Source organism: Cricetulus griseus (assembly GCF_003668045.3).
Source record: "Cricetulus griseus strain 17A/GY chromosome 1 unlocalized genomic scaffold, alternate assembly CriGri-PICRH-1.0 chr1_0, whole genome shotgun sequence".
NCBI classification, from domain to species: domain Eukaryota; kingdom Metazoa; phylum Chordata; class Mammalia; order Rodentia; family Cricetidae; genus Cricetulus; species Cricetulus griseus.
In genome coordinates this window covers 85,549,742-85,574,365 of record NW_023276806.1, presented here as the reverse complement: position 1 = coordinate 85,574,365, position 24,624 = coordinate 85,549,742, and the positions used below count along the sequence as shown (strand labels likewise).

Here is a 24,624-nt window from a genome sequence, read left to right as displayed (position 1 = left end):
CTCTCTTTCTCATTGTAAAAATCATTGAGACATGAGATATGAGTATCCAAAAGAAGCCAAGGAACTAGAAGATAAACGACAGGTATTTATCTATCCTATGAGCACAGTTTACAAATTAACTTACCCTTTAAACTCTAGCAACACCCAAAGTTCACATGTAAATGGAAGCCCTGTGCTCCGGTAAAATAGTTCCCCTTTCTCGATAAGTCCTGTCCCCATCATTTTGTCTTAGGGCCACAGCTGAGGACTTTCCACATTTTTCATGCTGGGGCAGTGGGCAAGTGAGAAGCAGCTTATACTTTTAAGAGCTCAGAGGGGTTATAGTCTCCCCTCTCACCACACCAGGACCCAGTGGTCTAACATACTGCTTCTAAATGTCCCCTCCATCTTTATATTTGGTGAGAAAAGATAAATGTCATGCTATTCCAAAAAAAAAGCAAACATCTCTACTTTATAAGGTTACTTTCATGAGTCAGGCTTAGTTGGAGAAAAATAACTCATTTGTGAATAAAAATTGTTCTGCCATTCTTGGGTTCTGGATAGAGTGCATATTATATTATATTATGGCCTGGAATTGCATTATTGCCCTTCCTCCTTTCAGGCAAGGGTAGATAAAACAAACTGAGTTCATACTATGAAAGTCAGTTACCTTTAGAACAGGCCACAACTAGTGGAGTACAAGAAATCTACCTGTGGACACTCCGCAGTAGCTTCCTGACTTAGTGGTCCAAGACATAACATGTGTTGGCTTTCATTTGGCAGAATCTTGGTATGAGTTCTTGACCTCTGGTAGGAAACTAGACGGGAATCACCAGAACCTGTTCATCTCTGAGCCCATGATGTGACTAAGGAGAAAAGCCTAAATTAAGAGGAGAACAGCTTGCAAGGTCTCCTCTCTCCACTGAGCAGGGAGCAGAGGGCCTTGGCTTTCTCCTCCAAATTTCCCAGTGATCTCAGCATCACTACTGTGATTTCGTTCAACAGTTATCTGAAAATGGTCTCCAGCAAGGCCTCGTGCTAGTGTAGTGCAGGTGTAGAAGAGAGGTGACACCTCCTGACCCACAGAAGCTTATGGCATGACCACAAAGAAGGAGAAAATGAACTATTCAAGAGCCAAGTCAAGTTTCTGATCCATCCCAAAGGGCGGTGGGCAGAAGATAGATGGTTCCAATGAAAGACTGCCATGGCTTCAAGAGTCAAGCAAAGGGAACGAAGACAGCCATTTCCCAAGAACCCTCAGTGCCTGGCAATGTGGGAAGTACATTCAAGGGCCCCAGGACTGGTGTGGTTGGGCAAACAATGACCCTGCAGATTGTATGTTGCAAAATGGGATTTTCTCCAAGGTCATTCATAATTATCATCATGAATAATCATTATATATGGTAAATATTCCTAATATATCATAATCATTATGATGAAGTTATCCTAGGCTATTCTGGAGACAGGGGATGTGACATTGCTGGCTTGGAGGATAAGAGATAGGAACATGAGCCAAGGAGCACAGCTGGTGCCAAAGACAGGCAAGGGAGGGGGGCTTCCCCTGTAAAGCTTTGCTTTTAACCCAGTGTGACTCACTTCAGACCACTGACCTCTAGAACTGCAAGTGAATGTAGCTCATGTTTTGAACCCACGAGCATTATGGTAATTTGTCATATGGAGCTAGGAAGGAATGTAGAGAATTAGTTGTGATTCCTAATGTGATGTTTGCTGTGGACCCATGTCCTTGATGTGCCCGTGGATTCATAGACATCTTCTTTACAAGCACACACAAGATTCTCTGCCATAACTTGATTTTAGTGGGGATGATTTTATCAGATGATATCCCGAGCAACCGTAACAAATAACCCAAACTGGACACTTGTCATGGCTGCTAGCCTTAACCAGTGTGGCTGGCTCTCTACAGCCTCCAGATGACTTGTCCCTGCCCTGGCTGTATGTGTGCATGGAGGGACTCACTGCTTGTCAGTCACTGAAAGTTTCAGTCACTGAAAGCTGAAAGTTTAGCTTTTAGTATTAAAAATTAATCTTTTGGGGATTGAATATTTGCATTAAATTTCCAGTGGAATCATTAAGAGCCTTAAAGGAAGACTCTAGGGTGGACTTCTGTGAAGGGCAATCCTCCCTTTCAAATAAAGTAGTCTTTATTTGGGGGCACTATTAATACCACATGATTACAATCACCGTGGTTTTACATTCAGAAAATGAAATGTAAAATGTTGTCGGCAGGGGAAAATACGAACAAAACCAATGTATTACAGAATGGTTGAGGGCACTCCTTCTTGCCTTCTGGGTACAGTCACTTGGGTGACTTGGAGCAAGGGACAATGAAAGCCACATCAAGGTTTTATACTGCTGGCATTCCCTGCCCAATTCTGGATCCAGACTCTGCTGGGTTGGTGAGAGAAAGACTGTAGTTTATCTGAGTATTTTCAGGCCAGTTCAGGAGTGTGCTACTCTGTGTGTCCCTCTGGTCTGGGCCTAAGGGGTCTCCTCCTTAGGCAGTGTGCAGGCCTGGAGACAGCATGGTCTTACAGGGGTGCCTCTGATTTGGCTGCTGTATCATGACAGCCCTAAAAATTAAGAGCTTTCTTTCTTTCTTTTCTTTTTTTTTTTTTTAGTGAAGGAAAACATGACTTCACTTTGCTCTTTTATTATCTTTCCTCTTGCATATGCACTGCAGCCTCTTTAATTCTCCAGTTTTTGTTTCCATGTAATACGTTCTACATAATGCATTGCTTTCCTATTCTTAATGATTGACTCTGAATTATTGACATTAATGGAGAGAAGGATTCAAGACGAGTCGTAATTGGGTGTCTAATATTGCACTAAAGTGCTTCGTAGATTGAGAAGCAATGGGTTTCTTTCTCAGTGGAGTGCATGCACTTGGATCTGTATGGCCCAGGGGACAAACTCTGCTCCTACTTCAGACCTGTGGTAGTCCAAATCCTGCAAGAACAGCTGCTGCTCTACCTTCTGGCCTGACAAGGGTGACCCGATGTTTTCCAAAACCAACCGACTTGCTTCCAGGCCAGTTTTTCAAGATGCACTCACTACCTGATCAGACACTGAATTTTGAGTGAGCTGTGAAGAGCAGGTATAAAAAAAATGTGTCATGCCCACTGACCTATTTGCTTCCTATTGCTGTGACAGAGACCATAACCAACTTGGAGAGGACAGGGTTTCTTTGGTTTACACTTTCCCATCATAGTCCATCATTAAGGGAAACCAAGACAAGAATTCAAGGAAGGCAGGAACCTGGAAGCATGAACTGAAGCAGAGGTCATGCTGTTTTACTGCTCTCAGCATCCTCCTTCTTAAATATAACCCAGGACCACCTGCCCAGGGTGGCACTGTTCACAGTGGGCTGGACCCTCCCACATAAATCATTATTCAAGAAAATACTCCCATAGACTTGTCTACAGGCCAATCGGGTGAAGACATTCTCTCAGTTGAGGTTCCCTCTTACCACATTTGTGTTAAGATGACAAACAACTAACTAGCACACTCACAAAGTTCAAGTCCAGTGCTCTAGAAAGAATTGATGACATCGTCTCCCCAACTCTTTGTTGTTGTGAGTGAGCCAAGATTGTGGAAGAAGAAGGGGAAAGGTAAGAGTGGAGGGTTATGGTTCATGTCCTTTCTAAGGTTCTGGCAGTGAACCAAAATGGATACTAAATGATCCATGCGTTTTCTTACTAGAAAGCCCCCCATGGAGCTCCAGTTAGGCAGCCCTATGCCAAAATAAAAGGGATACATTATACTTACTGGTTGTTATTGAAATATAGCATGGGCAATCCCCCTCCCAATACACCTTGCCCAGATGTTCAAATTGTCTCTGTTCCTAAATGGGAAATGAAGCACTTACCAATTCCTAACAGCTGATTCCTGAATGAGTTGGTTTTCTTAGAAAGTGTGTTCCCACAGAACTGTTTTCAAATCTACACATTTCAGTGAAAGCAAAATGTCCAGGAGTGGAGAAACCCCAAAAGGCCTGACCCAGGACACCCAGTAGCCTAAGAACTTCCAGCACCACCTGGCGTCTGCTCCCCTCCAACTGTGGTCCTGAGGCTGGACCACATCATAGAAGAAAAGTCATGGCCATAGAATGACCAGGAACAAGGTGACATCAGGTAGGGATAGCAGAGAACACAGACGGCTGGGAGGTGTCATCTTCAACCAGGAGGCCAGAGACCGTTTCCTTGCACTTTCCTAGATCGTAATCTACAGTGATTACTGCATTTGACCACCAGAGGGCAACAGTGTTTCTAGAATGAGGACTCTGGAAGCACTAAGAGAATCAAGGAAATCTCCCAGCTGGAAGAGCTCTTTAAACATCATTTGGTTCCCTGGCTTTCGTGTGTTTGTTTGTTTGTTTGTTTGTTTTTCGGATGAAGTCTACATCAAGAATTGCATCCCTAACCATGACCTAGTTCATGCACATATACTTTGGACCACATATTAAACACCACTCTTGCTTTTGTCATTCACTCTCATGCTCTATAGTCAAGTCATTTCATTACATAGGACTTTGGAGGCAGCTCAGTGGTAGAACATGTGCCTAGCATGTATGGAGTTGTGGAATCAATATTAGGAACCAAAACTTAAAACAACTGGACCTACAGAAATTGATTTCATAACTTGCTGAGGGGCCCTTACTTCGAAAAACTTACTTAGCCCTAGCCCCTTGTGTTAAATAAAAAGGAGTAAACACACCCCTAATTGAAGAGGGGTCCCTATGAGTTTTACTTCTCTCACTCAGACATCCACTGACTCCCCCTGGCTCAGTCCAAGGTGAAGGACAGTTACAGTGTAGCAACCTAGTACATTATCCTACCAAAGTACCCATGGGATAAAGACTGTACCCTGAAGGTGTCCATCTACCAACAGCAGATGAGTCCCTTGGGTGCTGTGACTTCTCTTGTCATTGGAGCGCCTACAGCCACCTTTCTGGAACCTGTCCCCATCAGGCCAGGTTTGTGTTCTCTTAGGTGGCTGAGCACGTACAGCAAAAAGAATGCCAAAGATGCCTTTCCTAAGGATGCTACTCCACATCTGAATTAAGGCCACAAAACCTAGCTTAATGCCTAACACAAAATGCTCAAGAAATAGCTACTGGGTGGTAGACCACCTCAACTCATATTTCTGATACTTTGCCTGCTTTATCATATGACACGACTTTTATAACCACCTGGTGTTGGAAGAATATGCTATTTCCATCCTAAGTGGGGTGATAGCTAGAGAATGCTTTCATATGGGTCTGCAAGTTATATGGCTCTTTGGAGGTAAAACAGGAGCCAGTTTAAAGTACAAATAAGACCTGCTGCCCATCCCAGGAAGCCAGCTCAATGCAATTCCCCGTTAGGAATCAGTCCCTATTCTCAGCCATTCCCCTTGGTTTCTGCCACCCTCACAGACCTTTGCATTCACTTGCCAGATCTTTATCACCCCAACAGAGGCCAGCTTGATAATCTTTAAGTGTGGACCTTTCTTTAGTAACCTTTTAAGGAAAACAATTTCACTAGATTTATGGCAGAAATTGATTCTTGGCACACTGACCTCTTTTTCTTTGGCTCCAGCAATCACATGAATGTTAAAAATCAGGAGGTTAAGGAAGGCTAAGGGGAAAGGAACATAACACCAGGGAATTGCTTCTCAGGGCTGATGTCTCAGATCTCGTGTTTTATTTACTCTCCCAGACACCACTTGCAAGGAAATAGGGGCTCCTTAAAGCTCAGGAACATCGCACTACCACAGATGATAAATAGTACCAGAACTCTTGGTGAAGGCAAGGGTAATGGGTTTTCTTTCAGGTTTTGAGAGCTAGTTTATTCCTTAAGGATGCCAAGGACTCCTTTTCTAAGAGGTGGCTAAAAGCACAGAAATGCAAGGTATTTGATGTTTTATTAATTTGCATTTATTTATTATGTATGTGCATGCATGCCATAGCAGGCATGTGGAAGCCAGAGGACAACTTGGAGGAGTCAGCTCTTTTCTTCCATGCCCAGTCCCGAGGACCAAAATGACATTACCAGGCTTGCTAGCCAGCCCCTTTACCCAGTGGTCATCTCACTAGCCCTGTTTTATGATTTTTAAAAATCATCTTGGAATGAAGGCAAATGGTCCCTGGTCTTTGAAAACTGATGTACTTTGTCAGTCTGGGGTTTTTGTTTTGTTTTAGTAGAGAACTCTTCCCCAGATAACCTTCAGAGCTCCTCTTTCTTCCCAGAGAGGAAGGTAAGCTCTTAATGTGACTTCCTTCCTCTGGTGAACTCGTGAAGGCTGGAGCTTGGTAGAGAGGGTATCCCTGAGACAGTAAAGAGTTTTGTTTTTAAACAGTCACAATAGTTGGCCTTTTTCTAGAAATAAGGAACAAGGCTGACCGTCTGTAGGGAGGCTCACAATGTCTGATCTAGACAGAGAACAGTCTTTACCATCCCACCGATTTACACCTTATACCCAGCGCTACATAGGGTTTAAGGCCGTGGGTCTCTGGCTTTGTGGAACTTTCGGGGGGGGGGCAACATTGTAGTTGTGTAAACTTTTTAAATCTGTTTGATGAAGGGAGCCACGCAGCAGCAGCTTCACTCACACAACTCTGCACCTAAAGTCACAGCCTGGAAAGCACCTGCTTTCAGTTCCTGCAGACCACTACTGTGGCCCTATCATTGGCTGGTTAGATGAGGACAACGCCAGAACTAGGTGGTCCCTGCCTATGAGGAATCTTTATCCTGACACCATACACAGTAGTCTGCGATTAACAACCAAACAGAAAGAAACACCAGAAACTTGTCTGCTATGCTGAGAGCTGGCTTAGACTGAGGATACACAGTCCCAGCCTTTGGTTGAAGCCATAGAGTTTAAGCCATAGGTCGGTTGGGTACACAGTGTGCATCCCAACAGCAACCCACGCTGGGTACCCCAACTAGGCTGTCGTTTGTGGGACCCTTTTCTCAGTCCCCAAACGTCCTTATCAAGACTTAACATGTTAAGTATCTCTAGCCTCGGAAATGTCGGAAAGGCAAAGGCGGAGGCAGCGTTTGAGGACACCGCGTCCCCTGCGCTGCACGATCTCGGGCTGGGAGATCAGCCTTCCCTGCGCGTGTCCCTCCGCGTCGCGGCCCACTCACCCACGCGCGGCCCTCCTGCACCGCGGCCAGCACCCTCAGCGCGCTGGGCGAGCCGGCGCGGAAGTTGAAGTAGTGCAGCGCAGCGCGCGCAGCCAGCTGCAAGATCCCGCGTGGCAACCCCGCCGCCGGGGGACGCGGGGGGACATCGGTGTGCTCCCAGTCCCACGGTACCACGGGCGCCACGGCAGCCGCCGGTAGTGCGAGGCTCAGCAGCAGCCAGAGCAACAGCACGGGAGACAGGGGTCGACGAGGCTGCATGGATAAGGACCGCACGGGGCCAACCAGACTGCGTGGATGCGGGAAGCTGGTGCGGAGCTCCCTGAATGGAGTTCGCAGTGCTCGCGGAAATAGGCCGAGGCGGCCACTCCCCTCCGCCCCCGGGTCGCCGCCCCTGTCCAAACAGAAGGACCAAAAGGCGCCTCCGGGAAAGCGGGTCAGAGATCATGTCCCTGATTATGCGGTGGTGGGGGGGGGGGGCAGAGGGCAGCGGGGCGCCTGCTCGACGGCACACCCCAACCCCAGCTCTGGGGACCTGGCTTTGTCGCAGCTGTCGCGATTTTGTAACCCTCTAGTTTTAGAGCGAACCCACACCAAAGGTTAGCTGCAGGTGAAAGAGGAGAGAGGTGACAGGGATGGGCTGCTTCGGGCCTTGATGGGAACTTTCAGAAAGGACAGCTGGGAACAGGGAAAGTGTGCTGAGGGCGGTGAGCAGGTAGTGAACACCCATGAGCCAGTCTGGAGGCCAGGCAGGGAGGAGGGGCGGTGGGCAGCAGGATGGAGATCTGAGAATCGAGTCGATTACTTAATCCTGGCGAGAGGCCTTTCGTTGAAGCCAGATTCTAGTGCTGTGGGATGTGGATGCAACGTGGCAGTGAAGGCAAGAGGCGAGTGCTATCTCTAACAGGGAGAGAAAGCCCCTGACGGGGCACAGGGCTGGGGGTTAGAGACAGATAGTTCAGCGAATAAAGGCTCTTGCCATTAAACTGGAGTTTCTTCCCAGGACCAGCATGGTGGAAGGAGAGAATACATTCAAGCAAGTTATTCTCTGACCACCATCCACCCACCTACTACACAACAAAGTAAATAATAAATGAAATGTAAGAGAGAGAGAGAGACAGATAATGAGAAAGTCCAGGACAAGCAAAGATACTCAGAGGTCTAGCCCACCTCATCAGCAGTGGTCGCCCTACTGAAGGGCCAAAGAATGGTTGAGACCGGGCTTGTTAAAAACTGCTTGCAATGCTGGGGCAAACCTGACCGAGACAGGGGGCTGTTGGTTGGGTAGTTTCCCTGCCATTCCGACCTGCAGCCTACTACCTGCCATCTGCCTTGGACTCCAGCAGGCACAGATGGGATTCTGGAGCAAGCCATTCCACAGTCATGAAGCCACATGGACAGTTGCTCCATGGACAGTGAGCAACTATCCAAACGACACTCTGCCCGTTGCCTGTCTGTATGCACTGTCGTTCCTTCTGCAGATTTGTGCAACACCTGGGTCATGGGGAGATGAGGATGAGCAACCAGATGAACATCTGGAGCACGCCTAGGCAGGTGTGGCTCAGGCCATCAATGAGGCCAAGAGAATGTGTCCTGTGCTGTTTGCATAACATGCTCTGCAGAAAATTGAGGACGGGGCAGGAAGCCCTAAGATATTTAACCAGGATCAGAGCTGGAAGTCATATCCAGAGGGGACAGCAGAATCATTGGGGTAGAAAGACTATTTAAAAAGGCCCGGGCACTCTTAATTTCCACTTCATTTTGCTCTCTCCTTGTCCCTAGACTAACCATGGTTAGTACCCACATGGACACTTGGAAAGCAGTCTGCTGTCAGAAAACATGGATCTCCTAGTCTACGTGGGTGAGAGGTGGCCAGATCACCCATTCCTCCTCCTGCCATAAATGCCAACCAGCAGAGGTAGGGATTGGATCTTTATCTTGCACTTTATTCAGAGCCAGGCAGTTTGAGAACACAGTAGATTAACACCCCGCAGAGAAATTGCCTTCCATCTCTCTGAGCCAGAAGGAGGGAAAAGAAGCAGCCAGTCACTCCAGAGCTGTCTCACCCCTCTGCTCAGGTGGTCAGCCCCATCTCTGAGACTTGAGGGGCCTGTGCCACTCTCATCCTCTTCCCTGCAACCTTCTCTCACCCTCTGAACACCTAGGCTCGAGAACTTTCTTGTAACACATACACTAGTTGATGTCTTCTGGAATCCCCTGCATTCATCCAGGGCAGGAGAGTTAACACACAAAGAATAAGGTATTCACAGTGTGTGTGTGTGTGTGTGTGTGTGTGTGTGTGTGTGTGTGTGTGTGTCTGTGTGTGTCTCTGTGTGTGTGTGTGTCTGTGTGTCTGTGTGTCTGTGTGTCTGTGTGTGCGCGTGCGTGCTAAACTGTTTACATACACATGCAGATTCTTTCTGACACAAATACGGAATACAAAAGTGTCCTTATTTATATCCCCTGTCAAGACCTCCCAGTGCTCTCTGGATAAGCAATTATGTACAGAATACCTCTGGAGGAACCAACCAAGAACAGCCACAGTGGTTGCATTTGAAGAACAGAATGGAGAGGAAGCATGGGGTGGGAGGGCTTATAATGTCTGCCTTCGATCTGTGTTATCACCACAGGTCATCCAGAGCCCGGAGCATGCACTTAGAGCCAGGAAACTTGGGGTAAGGTGAATTTCCCGTTTGTGCTTGGATGGCACCTCCTACATCACTGAGTGATTGTGGGGTTCAAGTGTGCTAACATCCATATGTATGTGCTGATAACAAAGTAATGAGCATTTGCAGTTGCCATCATTATTGTTGTTGCTATCAAATTAAAGAGAAGATTGAATCCTGACAAGGAATAAACACAGATGTGGCTTTCTTTTCATAAATGATAAAAGGGGGTGTGCTAAAAACTGCTGTGCTGTTCAATAAAGGCTTAGATATATATAATCTCCATATAATCTTTTATAAGCACTGTTAGCAATCAAGGCATATATAAATCTATATTACTTCTCTATTTCTTCCTCCTGGCAAAGATGAAGGTAGATGGGTTAAGCAGAAGAATAGGGGTAAACCCATCTACCTTCATCTATAAACATCTTTCCCATCTTGTCTGACTACAGAAAGCTGAAGCCCACCGAAGCCCAGACAGGATGGGGAGGATGTTATTTCTGAGCCACGGAACCAGGGACACTAGTGGGGAAAATGCAGCTCATCTGATTCCCTGAGTTTCATCTCATGTTTTAAGAGGCCTTGACTTTTGTTAAGGTTAAACCCTATGAACTTACACATTCCCTATACTGTGTTCCTAGCCCGTGATGCCTGTCTCAAGGCCCCTTGAGGAAGGCACTTGGCTGTTCACAGAAAAATAGGAACCCTACTTGATAGTGCTAATTGCTTTTCTAGAAGACACAGTCTCTGGTCTCTGCTCCCTGGCCTCTGCCATCAAGGTACTTTGGGTTCACAGGGGACTTCATGGTGTCCCCCACACTAAGCTGTTAGTGGCTGCAATGAAGCCCTAGGGGTACTCCTTGCTTAGAAGTGAAACCCTGAGTTTGGAGCTTCTGGCACCTACCCATGTTGCCCTACACTCCACAAGGGAGTCAAAGGCTGCAGTGCCAAGGGAGGCAGGCTGCTGTCAAGCCACTAGCCAGAGTCTTCGGAACCATCGAGGTTAAGAACTGCAGAGCAAATTTTTTCTGAAGGCTGAACTGGATGGAGCCAAGCAAGGTTCATCCCAAAGAGATGCTGCAGGAAACAAGGAGACTCATATATTTTTCTGTCACCAAGGAAAGATTTCAAAGAAGCTAGTATTTAATTTTTGTACTTCATAACCCAAGCAGACAGGACATGGTCCTGTAGAATTTTCTGGTGAAAATATTATATCTGCACTAATTATATGTAATTTCAACTATGCTTCAGATATGTCAAATTCAGCTGAAGAACTGAAATCCAAATTTAAACTGATTTAAATATACTTAATTATTTGTGGCTGGTGATGACTAAATTTGATAGTTGAAGAACTGACTTTTTGTGGCAACATTTCTCAAAGAAATGGCAGGTGGTATTTTGGGAAGCTGTGCTCTAGACATAGTGCTTGCTGTTTTCTCTCACTTGAGGAACTTGTAAATCTACAGTTTGATGGAGTGCACTGGGAACTAGAGAGGTTAAGTCACTCGCTCAGGGTTTGTATCACCTTCAGAACAGGGAAGGATGTCAGGTTCACTCCATGTACCGCCTCATCTCTTCCACAACTGCAGGTGTTACCAGCAATGTTTGGGTCAAAGCCTGAGCCCTGACAGTCCATCCAAGCCAGACGTGGCTACTTGTCCCCAATATGGCAATTACAGAGATAATAGTGAAAAGCAGAGAGAGTAACTTAATGTGGCCACATTGGGTGGAGGAGCAGATAAAGAGGTCTAGTGACCTCTTAATCATTTTTCACAGTCCTGAAGTAAGAGTTAGGTTTAAATAGAGGGCAAGAGGTGAGTATCACCGAGCAGTACTCTCCAAAGAGTGATGCTGCCCATGGCTTACCCATCCCTGTCTCTGCAAGGTGGTCTTATAAGGTGTGACAGCGTGTGACATCTCTTCTTGGGAGGCAAACTCCTCTGGTTCATACAGGCATCTGCCATTCTTTCCCCCAGAATGAGATTCCCTTGGGGGAAATTGTAATTCTCTGGGACCACTGTTTCAATACTCAGAAACAAAGGGAGGCAAGAGTGTCTCACTTGAGTATTTCACTCTAGCCAGAACAGGAGACCAAGGGAGAATTGAAGGGTTTAGACTGTGGAGGCAAAATGAACAGATGGAAGGTGGGATAATTTTATTTCAAAAGAATTCTGGTGGAGACATTCAACTAAAAGGCTGTTTTGGGAGAATGCCTTCCTGCCTGTCTCCAGCAGGGGAAAGCATTCTATTAGGGCTCACAGGGAGACAGAAGGATGTGATGAAGTTTTCCCTTCATATCTCATGAGCCTGAAATGGTGTAATATTAATATACATTAATTATATATTATATATGTATAATTATATATTATATATATGTAATTTTACATGCTAGTGTTGGGGGTGGAGTGGGGTAGAGCCCTACACTCCTGACAGTTTTCACACATGAATATTTTCTGGCTTTGTTTCATCTTTTTTGTTGCTTTTTATAAAATTATACTACAGCAAAGGTGAAAACTAAGAACTTCTCCAGTTCTGGCTAAAACATGAATAAACTCATTTCATTCTACCAAATCGCATTTCCTAATTCATTTTGACTTTTAAAAAAAAGTCACTATGCTAATTTCTTTTGAAATACAGGGAAAGTAAGGTGGTAGGTTTCTGTCCCCACCCAGGTGCCTAGTGACAAGCCTGCCTGGAGTCAGGTCTTCATGAGTCTAATTCATGGTCCAGGAGAAGCTCACAGCCTTTGGACATTCTGGGATGCAGCTAGACTAACAGACTTTATAGAACTATCTATAGTTTCTACAGAAGATAGAAGCATTAAGTTTCCTTTCCTCAAATCATTGCCTGCACATCAAAGTTCACCGTGGAGCCTGAGTTTGCCTGCCCTGCTCTGGATGTAGGAGTATCTCTAAGCATGTGATGATTAAAAGACTTGTTATGCAATTTTGTACTCCACTTGCTGTGGACATGATACAATTATTTTAAAATCCACATGTATTCATGTTTCAAGCTAAAAGTTACTTAAGTTAGATGGATTTCAGGAAAAAATGCTGTTCATTCAGAATTGATAGACCTATTTTGAGGTGCAATTGCCAACAGATGGCTTTGTTTTGGTTTTTAATATAATGAAATAGAAATAGCCAATAACCTCTGTTAGATTTTGCAATTTTATGATGCAAGTCATCAGTTTTGGCATGTCATGCTAGTTAAGAAGATGGTGTCTCTAAAGCTAAGTCATATGATTCTGGTGAATTTGGCGTGGTATTTTGTTTTCTATCAGTCACTTAAGGCAGGACATTCACCCTTCTGACAATGAATTAATATTACACCGTTTGTACACTACAGCTTGTCATCTATAAACTGAGATGTCAAATATGTTATTCATTGGGATTACTTTAATTTTTAAGCCAAAGAACAGGGAAATAAAGTTTGAAATAATAAACTATTGTTTTCTGGTTAAGAATCTGGTATACTCCTTACAGAGAATCACATAAATACCCCCCCAAATAGTACTTAAAATATTATGTTCTTCAAAGAAAATTCTAAAGAAAGAAGATGATGACTAATTTTCAATATTTGGATGCATGGCCTTCATAGATTGGTTGATTTGGGAACTGTGATATTAGTGCCTATAAGTTAGGTTTGCATAGATTATGCTATCAAAGGGAATCAAATCCAGCCCTTCATTCCAAAGAAGAAGCTAACTGCCCACATACCATGGCCTAGATAGCAGCAATGGATTAGAGAGTGCATGATCCATTTTTCTCCTTCTTGCCATTCTTTCCACAATGTGCATTACAGGGCATGTTTACACTAGTGGGGATAAACACAAGTGGCACTGATAAGGAAACCATCTGGCTAATAAGGAGATGACACAATCACCCTGGTGACTTAGGACACATAAAGAATCCAGTGGGTTGAGTCCCTTTGAATGTAATGACACCATGGGTGGATCTTCATGTTAGGAAGCTAATCAACAAAATCTGGATTTGTGGGGTTTCCAAAGAAAGAGCTAAAGGCAGCTGTTCCAGACAGAAGAGGGTATGGAGAGAACTAGTTACAGGGACATCAGGAGGGATAATAGTGAGGTTAGCTGGAACAAGACTAGTAACTTCCTGAGGTAAAGGAAAAGTAGAACTCAGAGTTCCACAATGAACACTGGCAGACATCTCAAAGGCTTCAATGTATCTGGGCTGCAAAAGCTTACACAAGGTTAACTCTATTCTGTGAACGTTGGCCTCCAGTTCCAGGGGATCTGATGTCCTCTTCTGACCTCTAAGGGGCCCTTGCACTCATGTGCATCTCATCTCTCATACTTGAAGAAAAAATCATTTAAAAAGAAAGAAAAGAGTTGAGAGCATAGCATAACAGAATGAGGTCTGGCTGCAACACAGACCTGATTGGCGGTGCCTCTTCTGTGCAGGATGAAGGATGTACAGTGGATCACATGGTATTTGGAGGGAATGTACACTGTGAAGCATCTTCATTTAGCAGTACCAACTCTCTGAAGAGAGCCTGGTTAAATTGTCTTTTCTTTGGACTACATAACATTTCCCATCTTCTGCAAGAGGCTATGTACTGACCACCATGTAGGTGCCATCCATTGCCTTATTAGTAAGATATTTTAACTTTTCAAAAATCCAAACTCAAAAATATCAATAATTTTGATATGTCTATTGTTTAAATTAAACAATATTTGTTGTTTAAATTAAAGCTATTGCATGTTGGAAACTTGATAAGCTATAGGAATCATTTTAAACTGTGAGAAAACTGATGTTGCAGTCTGGAGGTTAGGCTATGCTACAATAACACAGTGCCTATATGTTAGGGCTTAGTAACAAAGGCCCATTGTGTATCTTACCACATGGACATGACAGTTTGGCTGGAGGCATCACTGTGTGATCTCTCGTTGTCTTAGTTTTATGAGACAGGCTGATGGAGCAGACTTTAGCCCAGCATAATTAGACTCTTAATGGTGAGGCATGTTGCTTCTGCTCGCCTTCTATTATTCAGGGTCAGCAATAAGGCTCAGTGGGTAAAGGTGCTTGCTGCCAAACACCATGATCTGAGTTTATGCTTCAAGACCCATAAGGTGGAAGCAGAAAATCAACTCCCTCGAGGTGTCTTCTGATTTCCACATGTCACATTCATGTGTGAACATAATAAATATAAATATATACTTATATAAATATAAATATATGTACATAAATAGAATACTAACCCAGGTTTTAAAAAGACTAGGAGATAATACAAAGTACGTTTAAGATTTTAAAATTTGTCTTTATTTCATGTGTATTAGTATTCTGCCTACACATATGTAAGTGCATGGCAATCATGTGGGCCTCGAAGAGACCAGAAGAAGGTGTTGGGTTTTCTGGAACTGGAGTTGGACCTGTAAACTGTCATGTATGGATGCTCAAAACTGAATCCAGGTCCTCTCAAAGAGCAGCAAGTTATCTTAATCACTGAGACTTTTCTCAAGAAAAGGAATGCTTCAAGAATTTGCCTGTCATTCTCACACATGACCCATGCTAGTCTCTATATCATTCCTATCTTAGCATGTATTGTTGCCAAAGTGAGCGCAAAAATATGATTTTTTAAAAAAGCATGCCACATAGTTACTGAGGTTGTTATGGTCAGAGCCTGGGCTCAGACAGTTCTAGTAGTCACCTGTCCTCAGTCAGCCAGTAAACAGACAATAGTGAAAACGGAGAAAGGAGGTTATTAAATGTAAATAAGGAAATCCAAATGACTGCCTCAGTCTATCTTTGGGAGTCCAGACATGAGATTCAGGTTTAAATGGGAGGTGAGAGGTATTTATAACTAAGAAGTTCTGATCATGGTGTGGTCCTGCTCATCACTGTTACCCAACATTATGTCAGCTCCTGTCTCTCTCTGAGGGGTCTCACAACTTGTCAGAAATCTCTTCCCAGAGAAGAGTTCCTTCCCCAGCTGACACTAGGCTTCAGCCTTTCCTTCTCCCAGAATGGATAGATCCCTGTGGCTTCCAATTTCTTAGGCACAGCTGAGTCATTAGTCTGATGCCAAAGGGATGATTTGTAATGTCTGCTCTGATACAAAACACTCTGCTCATGGACTGCTGGCCTCACCTCCAATCACCACAGCCTAGCATTTGTGCTACTTAAAATATTATTAGTTTTCCACCTTCTGGAAAACAATAACACCTGAAAGAACTTAGGCACTGTCATAAGTATCCTGGAAGAAATGAAGATATTCTAAAGAAAACAGAGCGGGGGCGGGGGGTCAACAGAGGTCTCCTCGGTACACAGGGATTGTTAACTGCTGTTGAACCCTTTAGAAAGACACTGGTTTTCACATTTCACATACAAAGCATGATGAAGATTTTAAAATTTGTCTTTATTTCATGTGTATTAGTATTTTGCCTACACATATATAAGCACCTGAGGATGCTTTCAAACCTTCCCTTCTCTGGCTGGTATAGTCTTTCTGTTTTCTGAGCACTTCTTTTCTTTGCAGAGTTTTCAGAGAGTCTGAGAAGTGAGCTGAAGCATTTTTGTACTCCTCTTGCAGAGGTTACACATACACGTGGGCACACTGCATCTCCCATTGTTAGGGGCTCTGCAGTCTCTCCCAGTGCCTCTGTCTGGCTCTTACATGTGCGGTATAATGGAGCAGAACATAGTAAAATAGCCTTATATCATCTCCCACTCCATCCTTCATGGTGGTTATAAAGAGATGGTATGATTGAAATGAAAACAAATAATTTAATTGCAGGTGTGAAGATTTTTCTTATTGTCTCTCACCCTAAACTGTCTCTAAATAGAACAGATACAACAAAAAAAATCACAAGATTGGTATACTTGTAAGGGTTTTTCTGACACAAGGGCATCTTGGCAGTTGGGAGCCAAGGAATACCACAAAGTCACACCACAGCAAACCCCACACAAGAGACTTACTAGACAGAAGAACAGAATGGTGTCTGTCTATGACCAGGAACAGAAACATCAGAGGGCTGGGTGGGGTAGGGACAGGCTTTTATAGGGTCTTTGGAGCACTGTGGTCTTTCCACAGTGAGCTAGTGGAAAAGTACAAAGTGATTGGAAGTATTGCTTGGCCATTCATTCAAACATTGTCTGGCTGTTAACTAGCTCCAGGGCAAGCCATGGAGAGGGTGATTCTGCACTGGTTGGTTACCCTACAATACTTTTGTTTGTTTGACTGATTTTGATAGTTATTTTATGCTATATGGTAGAAAACCATAGACTGCTTACTTTCATTGAATATTTACAATTAGACACTGATGTCAGCTGGTGTCTCTCAGACTTGAGTGTGCATCAGAATCCCCTGCTGAGCAAACTCAAGCTGCTGAGCCTATCCCCAGGCATTCCGGGTCAATGGGTCTGGAATGGGCTAAGATACTGCATTTTTGGCAAGTTCCCAAGAGATATTAATACTGTTGGTCCCAGTTTGGCCACAAACATTCAAGGAGCTTGATGCAGGAAATTGTAGGTGAACTTCTGGGAAATCATTTTCCCCGTGTTTCCTCAACACTGGGTGTTAGGGGAATGGGGTGGGGTGGGGGATGCCATAGGCAATGGGACAAAAGTAAGCATCTAGCCAGAACTGTGAGCTAGCAAGGACCCAGGTAGGACTAGCTCTTCCACATTTCTCAATCCCTACACAAACCATTTAATACCACTCACTCTTCACAAAGCCTGCTTCCTCTTGGCTCACCCTACAGTTGCTTTGTTCTTGTTTGTAGAACACAGGGTTTCAGTAAAGCGTTCTTTTAAAAAATTATGCAAATTACACTAAAGTCTTGAGGGGAAAAAAAGAATTAATCCTTTCTCTAGTTCCAGAATTGTTGCTTCTCATAAACAAGCCCCGGGGTGTCAGCTAACTGCACTCACTTTGCTGGAAATCTTGCAGTTCTTTGCCAAGCACAACACTGTGGCCTCTACCTGACTCCCCTCTTAAAGTCCTCTTTGGTATGGTATTACAGGAGTGCTCCCAGAGCCACAAGTCCTGAGCATCTTAAAAGGAATTAGGGGGAGAATTAATAAGGGGAAACAGATTTATTCACAGTTTTGCCAAACCAGGGGGAGGGACCAATGGGTTCTTTCTGCCTTTTCCTGTAGTGTGAACTATAGCCACAATTTTGTAAGGGAAAAATGAACCAAAGCTAGGAAATATTCATGTAAATTTATTTTAAATGTGAAACCTCTTCCTGGGAGATAGGTTCCCCTCTTGGTACCAGGACCTCAGTCTTTCCTTTCACCCAGCATGGGATGCTAGAGAAACTCTTTAGGGTCCATTGTTTTTCTAGTCTGATAGTGAGAGGAGGAACCCAGTCATTTCTCTTACCAGGGCCACAGTATGTTGCCTGCAGACTCTGCCTTGCCAGTATGAAGGGTTTTTTGTTTTTTGTTTTATTTTTGTTGTTGTTGCTATTTTTTGTTTGTTTTTTTGAGACAGGGTTTCCCTGTGTGGATTTGGAATCTGTCCTGGAACTAGCTCTTGTAGAACAAGCTAGTCTCGAACTCACAGAGATCTACCTGCCTCTGCCTCCCAAGTGCTGGGATTAAAGGCATGTGCCACCACAGCCCAGCCTAGAGTTTAGAGTTTTGATACCGTAGTCTCACAGTTGGATAGGTGGAGTTAGATTCAAACCTGGGTATGTTGGACATCCCTGTAGTCCCTACTTCAGGACTCCTGACTTTGCAGCTTTAGTCTCTGAGCTCTGTCTTTGTAATCCATCATGTTTTAGGCTCACAGCTCTGCCTCCCACTTTGTGTGTGCCCCATCCTGATGGAGGATAGTCTCCTGACCCCTTCATTAACAGACAAGAACTGTTTTTTTCAGGGCTAGACTGGGGTATACCTCCTCCTCTACTCTTTGAGAATGTAACATTATACTCTAGGTCTGTTCAGTCCTCAGAACCTGTGGCATCAGCCATTCTTCTTGTACAGATACTGGCAAGCATCTTACTGAGACATTGCTTGTTATCTCAAGCTGATAGCGTTCCTGGAACCAAGGTTTTTTTGCCTAGAGAAGTGAATTGACACCCAAGTGTGTGTTGTTGGCCATACATCCCATTCCCTGGTCTCTTCCTTGCTTCTCTCATGAATCTAAGAGAGCCTTGCTGTAGAGCTATGCCTATCTTCAGATATGTATAAGGTGAGACTCCCACTTCTGCCATGTGGGCTTGCTTCACATCCCTGAGGATGCTATTGTCTCTGGTTCTGGAGCCTGAACTCTGCTCAGAGCCCCACCATGCTGTTGTCTGTCTACCATGATGTTAATAATTTCTCTTATAATTCTACATCCCCAACAATACATCTCAATGTCCTTGAGTCCTTAAACCAAGACTTTTCATTCCAGCGCCACTACCATCTCTCTGGCTATTCCTGGAGGATGGAGTTTGCCACTTCTTCCTTTTGTTTGCTTCCTTGCCGTCCTGTCAGGATTGAGGACAGGCTGAACTCTGTTCCTTGCTTCCATGATGAGAGAATGGCATAGAACTCTGGCAAAAGAGAAGAAATATTCTAAATTCTAAAAGGAGATGCTTGGGCCTTCCACACAGAGCCTGCTGAGTAGGGAGAGTGGAGGCTGGTCTCTTTCTGAGAGGAAAAGATGGGCTCAACCACCTCACAGCTAAATCTACATATTTCTGGCCTTTGTCTCACAGTTTTCTTTCAATTGTGAAACAGCCATATGCACATTGAAGAGGAAATAGATTTTTTTCTCTGTTTGACTAAACTGTAAATAAATCTGCTTTCTTTACCAATTTCTGTTTCCTAATGACTTTTGGGATACAGGGAATCTAAGGTTGTGGTTATGGATGGATCTAAGTGCCTGATAGTGCTGTCTCTTAGAATTTTGATTCTTTGGTGTTACAAACATGTCTGACCATCACCCTGTACCTTCCCTCTTCTGTTGCATGTCACTCTCCAGAACTCCTAAGAGTTTTATGTAAAAGGAAGCAGCAAGTGGAGCCTATGTAGAAGGAAAACACATGCAGCAAATGGAGCCTGTGTGTGAACTAGACAGGCCCATTTGGGTATGCAGAAGACACTGCTATACAATGTCATGTTGTAAGAACCATTCCATGTTTATCACTATAATACCTATCTGAAGGAAACTCTGGAACAACACAAGACAGAAAGAGAAAACTTGGAGTTCTTGGGAAAGGAAAGCAGCTGCTCACCCAAGTCTTACCAAAGCCTCTCACCAGCTAAGAAGCAAGAATTCCAACATGATTAATATTTGTCATAATGACTAATTACACATAGTTATTATTACTTACTGTGATGGCTGTTCTTGGTTGTCAACTTGATCACATCTTAAATTACCTAAAACCCAAATGACTTGGTACATGTCTGGGGGACCTTAATTAAATCACTTGAAGTAGGAAGAGCCATTTCTAATCTTGATCTTTGAGGTGGGAAAACCCAACTTTAATCTGGGCCACACCTTCTGATGGAAACTTATATAAAGGACATGGAAGAAGAAGAAGCTTGCTCCCTTTGCCTGCTTGCTTTCACTCTCAGTAGCAAGTCCATTCCTTCACTAGCAATAGGGCCTACTTCTTCAGGATTCTGGAATATACTGAAGACCAGCTGAGACATCAGCCTCATAGACTGAACAACTACTTGATTCTTGGAGCTTCTGTTAGTAAACAGCCGTTGTTGAACTAGCTGGACCACAGCCTGTAAGCCATTCTAATAAATCCCGTTTTATGAACACATAGATTCATTCTATAAGTTCTGCTTCTCTAGAGAAAACTAACGAATACAGATTTGGTACCAAGAATGGATCCGCTGCAGCAGATGTAGAAGGATGTAATGTCGAATGGGAATTGAGATTCACTAGATTCAATACAGGTTAAATGAGTTTTATTTGGAGAGATTACACTTACACAAGAGGCTGCCACAGGTTCCAGCTCCAAGGATCCTCTCAGCTGTTTTCTGTGAGCCGGCCAGAGCAAGAGAGCTGGAGCCTGTCCAATCCAGCCTAAATCCCCCACCTCATGTATGCACCTGTGAACATGTCCAGGGTGTAGTTAGGTCTCTGGCTACAATGAATTTTTTTAAGTATCTGGAATAAGCTTTCCATTTGCCAAGAGCTACAGTTACTGAAGCCTCTTCTGGAAGCTCAGAGTGTGCTAAAAGCCCATGGTGTGAACTATTTTACAGCCTTAAGGAACCAAATGTATTTGATCATCCCAATTCACCAATTATGAAAGGCAATGGACTTGGTGACTCTGTATATAAAACTTTAACAATTTGTGGAAAAATAAGGAAAATGATGATACCATACTGGTCAGTTGCTCCTAGCATCTCTTGATAAATTGACAAAGGAAAAGAATGAACTCCATGATAAAATTAACCAACTTCTAGCATCTCAGAATATGGTGAAGGACAATGAATTCAGTAATACAATTGACTGGCTCCAGATGCTCATAAACGGTCTAAAGGTTTCTAAGTGTGCCCTGGAAGAGAACTCAGGTTGCAAAAAAAAAAAAAAAAATCAAACCAAAGCCCTCATTATAAGGTTGCCAGAATTACAGTGAAAATTCAAGTCCCAGCCTCAGAGGATGTAAGTGGTTAAAGTAAGGGCATTAACTGGTAAAGAATGGGATCCTATAACTTGGGACAAGGACGTGTGAGAACCCTATAGAGGCTAGGAACTTTGAACTCTCAGATTCTCAATGGTTTATCTCATCTGAGGAAGTAGTCACTCCAACTCCAGAAGATATCTTCCCACCTCAATCCCTGAGAAATTGCCTTTTCCATAATCCTTCCGTGTCCGATAAATCAGCAATGACTTTCTCTGAAGGAGATTCCAGGCAAGACAACACTGATGTCCCTCAGACCCACCAATAGTTCTCTCTAGACCTATAAACAGACTTGAGGCTAAGCAGGCTCCTAGAAGGGAGATAGGAAGTGTAGTCCCATGAGCAGGTATGCTACAGTAATAAAGAGCTTAATGAGTTTGCTAATTTATTCAAGCAGAAGTCTGGGAAATATGTGTGGGAATGGATTTTAAGGGTGTAGGATAATGGTGGAAGTAACATAAAACCAGATCATGCTGATTTTATTGACATGGGCCCAATTGAGTGGATATTTTAGGTTTAATTTGGAAGCACAGTTAAAGAAGGTGCCAAAAGCTTGTTTGAATGCTTGTCTGAAGCATTTGTCAAAAGATGGCCTACTGAAAAGGAGTTGGAGATGTCTGATGTCTCTTGGCTTAGTGTTGATGAAGGAAATTTTATAGTGACATGACATATATGGACTGTTGGTACTGGCCAATCAACCATGGTGTTTCCATGCATGAAATAGATGAGAAGCTTATTAAATTCTTGTTTGAGTTGTATAAGTGGGAAAACTCCCAAACAAAAGAAAGGCCACCATTGGATCATAGCAAAAGGGAATTGTGGCCCATGAGCCAATTTCCAGACTTGAGCCAGTTTGCAGACCCAGAACCCCTTAAATGAAGGGATGGACAGATTAACCTGAGAAAGAACCTTGATAAAACACCTAAGATCTTTACTGTTAGCCTTTCTCCAGTCCTTCCATGGAAGTACTTTATGGCCTCTTACAAGGGTAATGTACACTTGGAGAAAGGAAACATTCATATTTTGGGGGGTCTACTGAATATTGGGTCGAAATTGACACTGATTCTGGGAGATCCCAAGAAACATTGTGGCCTTCCATTTAAAGTGGGGTCTTAAGGGGGTCAGGTGAATAATGGAGCTTTGGCTGAAGTCTAACTCACAGTAGGTCTCCTGGGTCCCCAAACTCATCATGTGGTTATCTTCCTAGTCCCAGAATGTATAATGGGATTGATATACTTAGACATTATCAGAATTCTCACATTGGATCTCTGACCTGTGGAATGAGTGCTATTATGGTTGGAAAGGATAAATGGAAGCCATTAGAATTATTTCTGCCAAAGAAAATAGTGAATCCGAAATAGTATCATATCCCTGGAGGAATTGCAGAAAATTAGTGCCACCATCAAGGACTTGAAAGATGCAGGGGTGGTGGTTTCAATCACATCTCCCTTTAATTCTCCTGTCTGGCCAGTGCATAAGACAAATGGATTATGGGGAATCACAGTTGACTATCAAAAACTCAGTCAAGTAGTGACTTCTATTGCAGCTACTGTACCAGATGTGGTGTCCTTATTTGAACAAATTAGCACATCTCGTGGTACATGGTATGTAGCTATTGATTTAGCAAATGCCTTTTTTCTTGGTACCTGTTCAGGACCATCTGAAGCAATTTGATTTCAGTTGGTAAGGTCAGAAGCATACCTTTACCTCAAGTGTATATTAATTCTCCAGCCCTGTGTTATAACTTAACTATGGGATCTTGGTTGTTGGTCTGTTCCACAAAATATCATATTGGTTCACTATATTGACAACATTATGCTGATTGAACCAAATGAACAGGAGACAAAAACTACTTTGGACTCATTGGTAACACATGCACATCAGAGAATGGGAAATAAACCCAACCAAATTTTAAGGGCTGCCACCTTAAGAGTCAGTGATGTGGTGCAGAGATATTCCTTCTAAGGTGAAGGATAAATTATTGTGTTTGGCACCTCCCACCACCAAGACTGAAGCATAATGTTTAGTGGACTTATTTGGATTCTGGAGACAGCACATTCCTGATTTGGGTGTTATTCCAGCCCATATACCAGAAAAGCTGCTAGCTTTGCATGGGGCCTGGAACAGGAGGAGGCTTTCCAACAGGGACAGGTTGCTTTTTAGAATACTCTACCACTTGGACCAGCAGACATAATGTTACTTGAGGTGTCAATGGCATGAAGGGATGCTGCTTGAAGCCTTTGTCAGGCCTGTATAGGTGAATCACAGAAGAGACCTTTGGGATTTTGGAGCAAGGCTCCACCATTAACTGCAGACAACTACTTTCCCTTTGAGAGACAGCCTTTGGAATGTTATTAGATTTTAGTGGAAACTGAACGTTTGACAATGGGCCACCAAGTTAAAATGTGACCTGAGATGTCCCTCATGAGCTAGGTGTTATCAGACCTACCAAGTGATAAAGTAGGATGTGCACTGTATCCTTGCATTATCAAATGTGGTGTGGTAGACACCTGATCAGGCCCAAGCACATCCTGAAGGCACAAGAAGTTACATGAAGTTGCTCAAATGCTTATGGTTTCTACTCTGGTTACAATGCTATCGACTCCTAAGCATGTGCCCATAGCCTCATAGAGTGTTCCCCATGATCTGTTGACTGATAGGAGGAGACAAGGGCCTGGTTTACTGTTGATTCTGTGTGTTATGCAGGGAACACCCAGAAGTGGACAGCTGTAACATTACAACCTCTTCTGAGACAACCCTGAACGACATGGGTGTAGGGAAATCTCACAGTGGGCAGAACTTTGGGCAGTACACATGGTAATACAGTTTGTTTGGAAGAAGAAGTGGCCAATGTATGGTTGTTCACTGATTCATGGGCTGTAGCCAATGGATTAGTTGGAGGACCAGGGATTTGGAAAGAGCATGATTGGAAAACTGGTAAGAAAGACATCTGGGGAAGATGTATGTGTGTGGCTCTCTCCAAATGGGTGAAAGATGTGAAGTTACTCCTGTCTCATGTAAATGCTCATCAATAGGTGACTCAGCTGAGGAGGAGTTCCATAATCAAGTAGGTAGGATGATTTGTTCTGTGGACAGTCAACCCCTTTCCCCAGCCATTCCTCTCATTGCCCGATTGCACATGAACAAGTGATCATGGAGGCAGAGATGCAGGTCATACATGGGCTTGTCAACATAAACTTCCACTCACCAAGGCTGACCTGACAATAGCTAC

General features: G+C 43.7%; 1 protein-coding gene across 1 annotated transcript in view; it reads right to left on the bottom strand.

Annotated features, from left to right (window-relative positions):
- Nucleotides 1-7,385, bottom strand: part of Rarres1 (retinoic acid receptor responder 1) — a 34,875-nt gene extending 27,490 nt beyond the window's left edge. The window contains exon 1 of the mRNA XM_027391758.2: nt 7,128-7,385. Coding sequence (XP_027247559.1) covers nt 7,128-7,385 — 258 coding nt within the window. The remainder of the gene's footprint in view (nt 1-7,127) is intronic.
- Between the last annotated feature and the right edge of the window lie 17,239 nt (nt 7,386-24,624).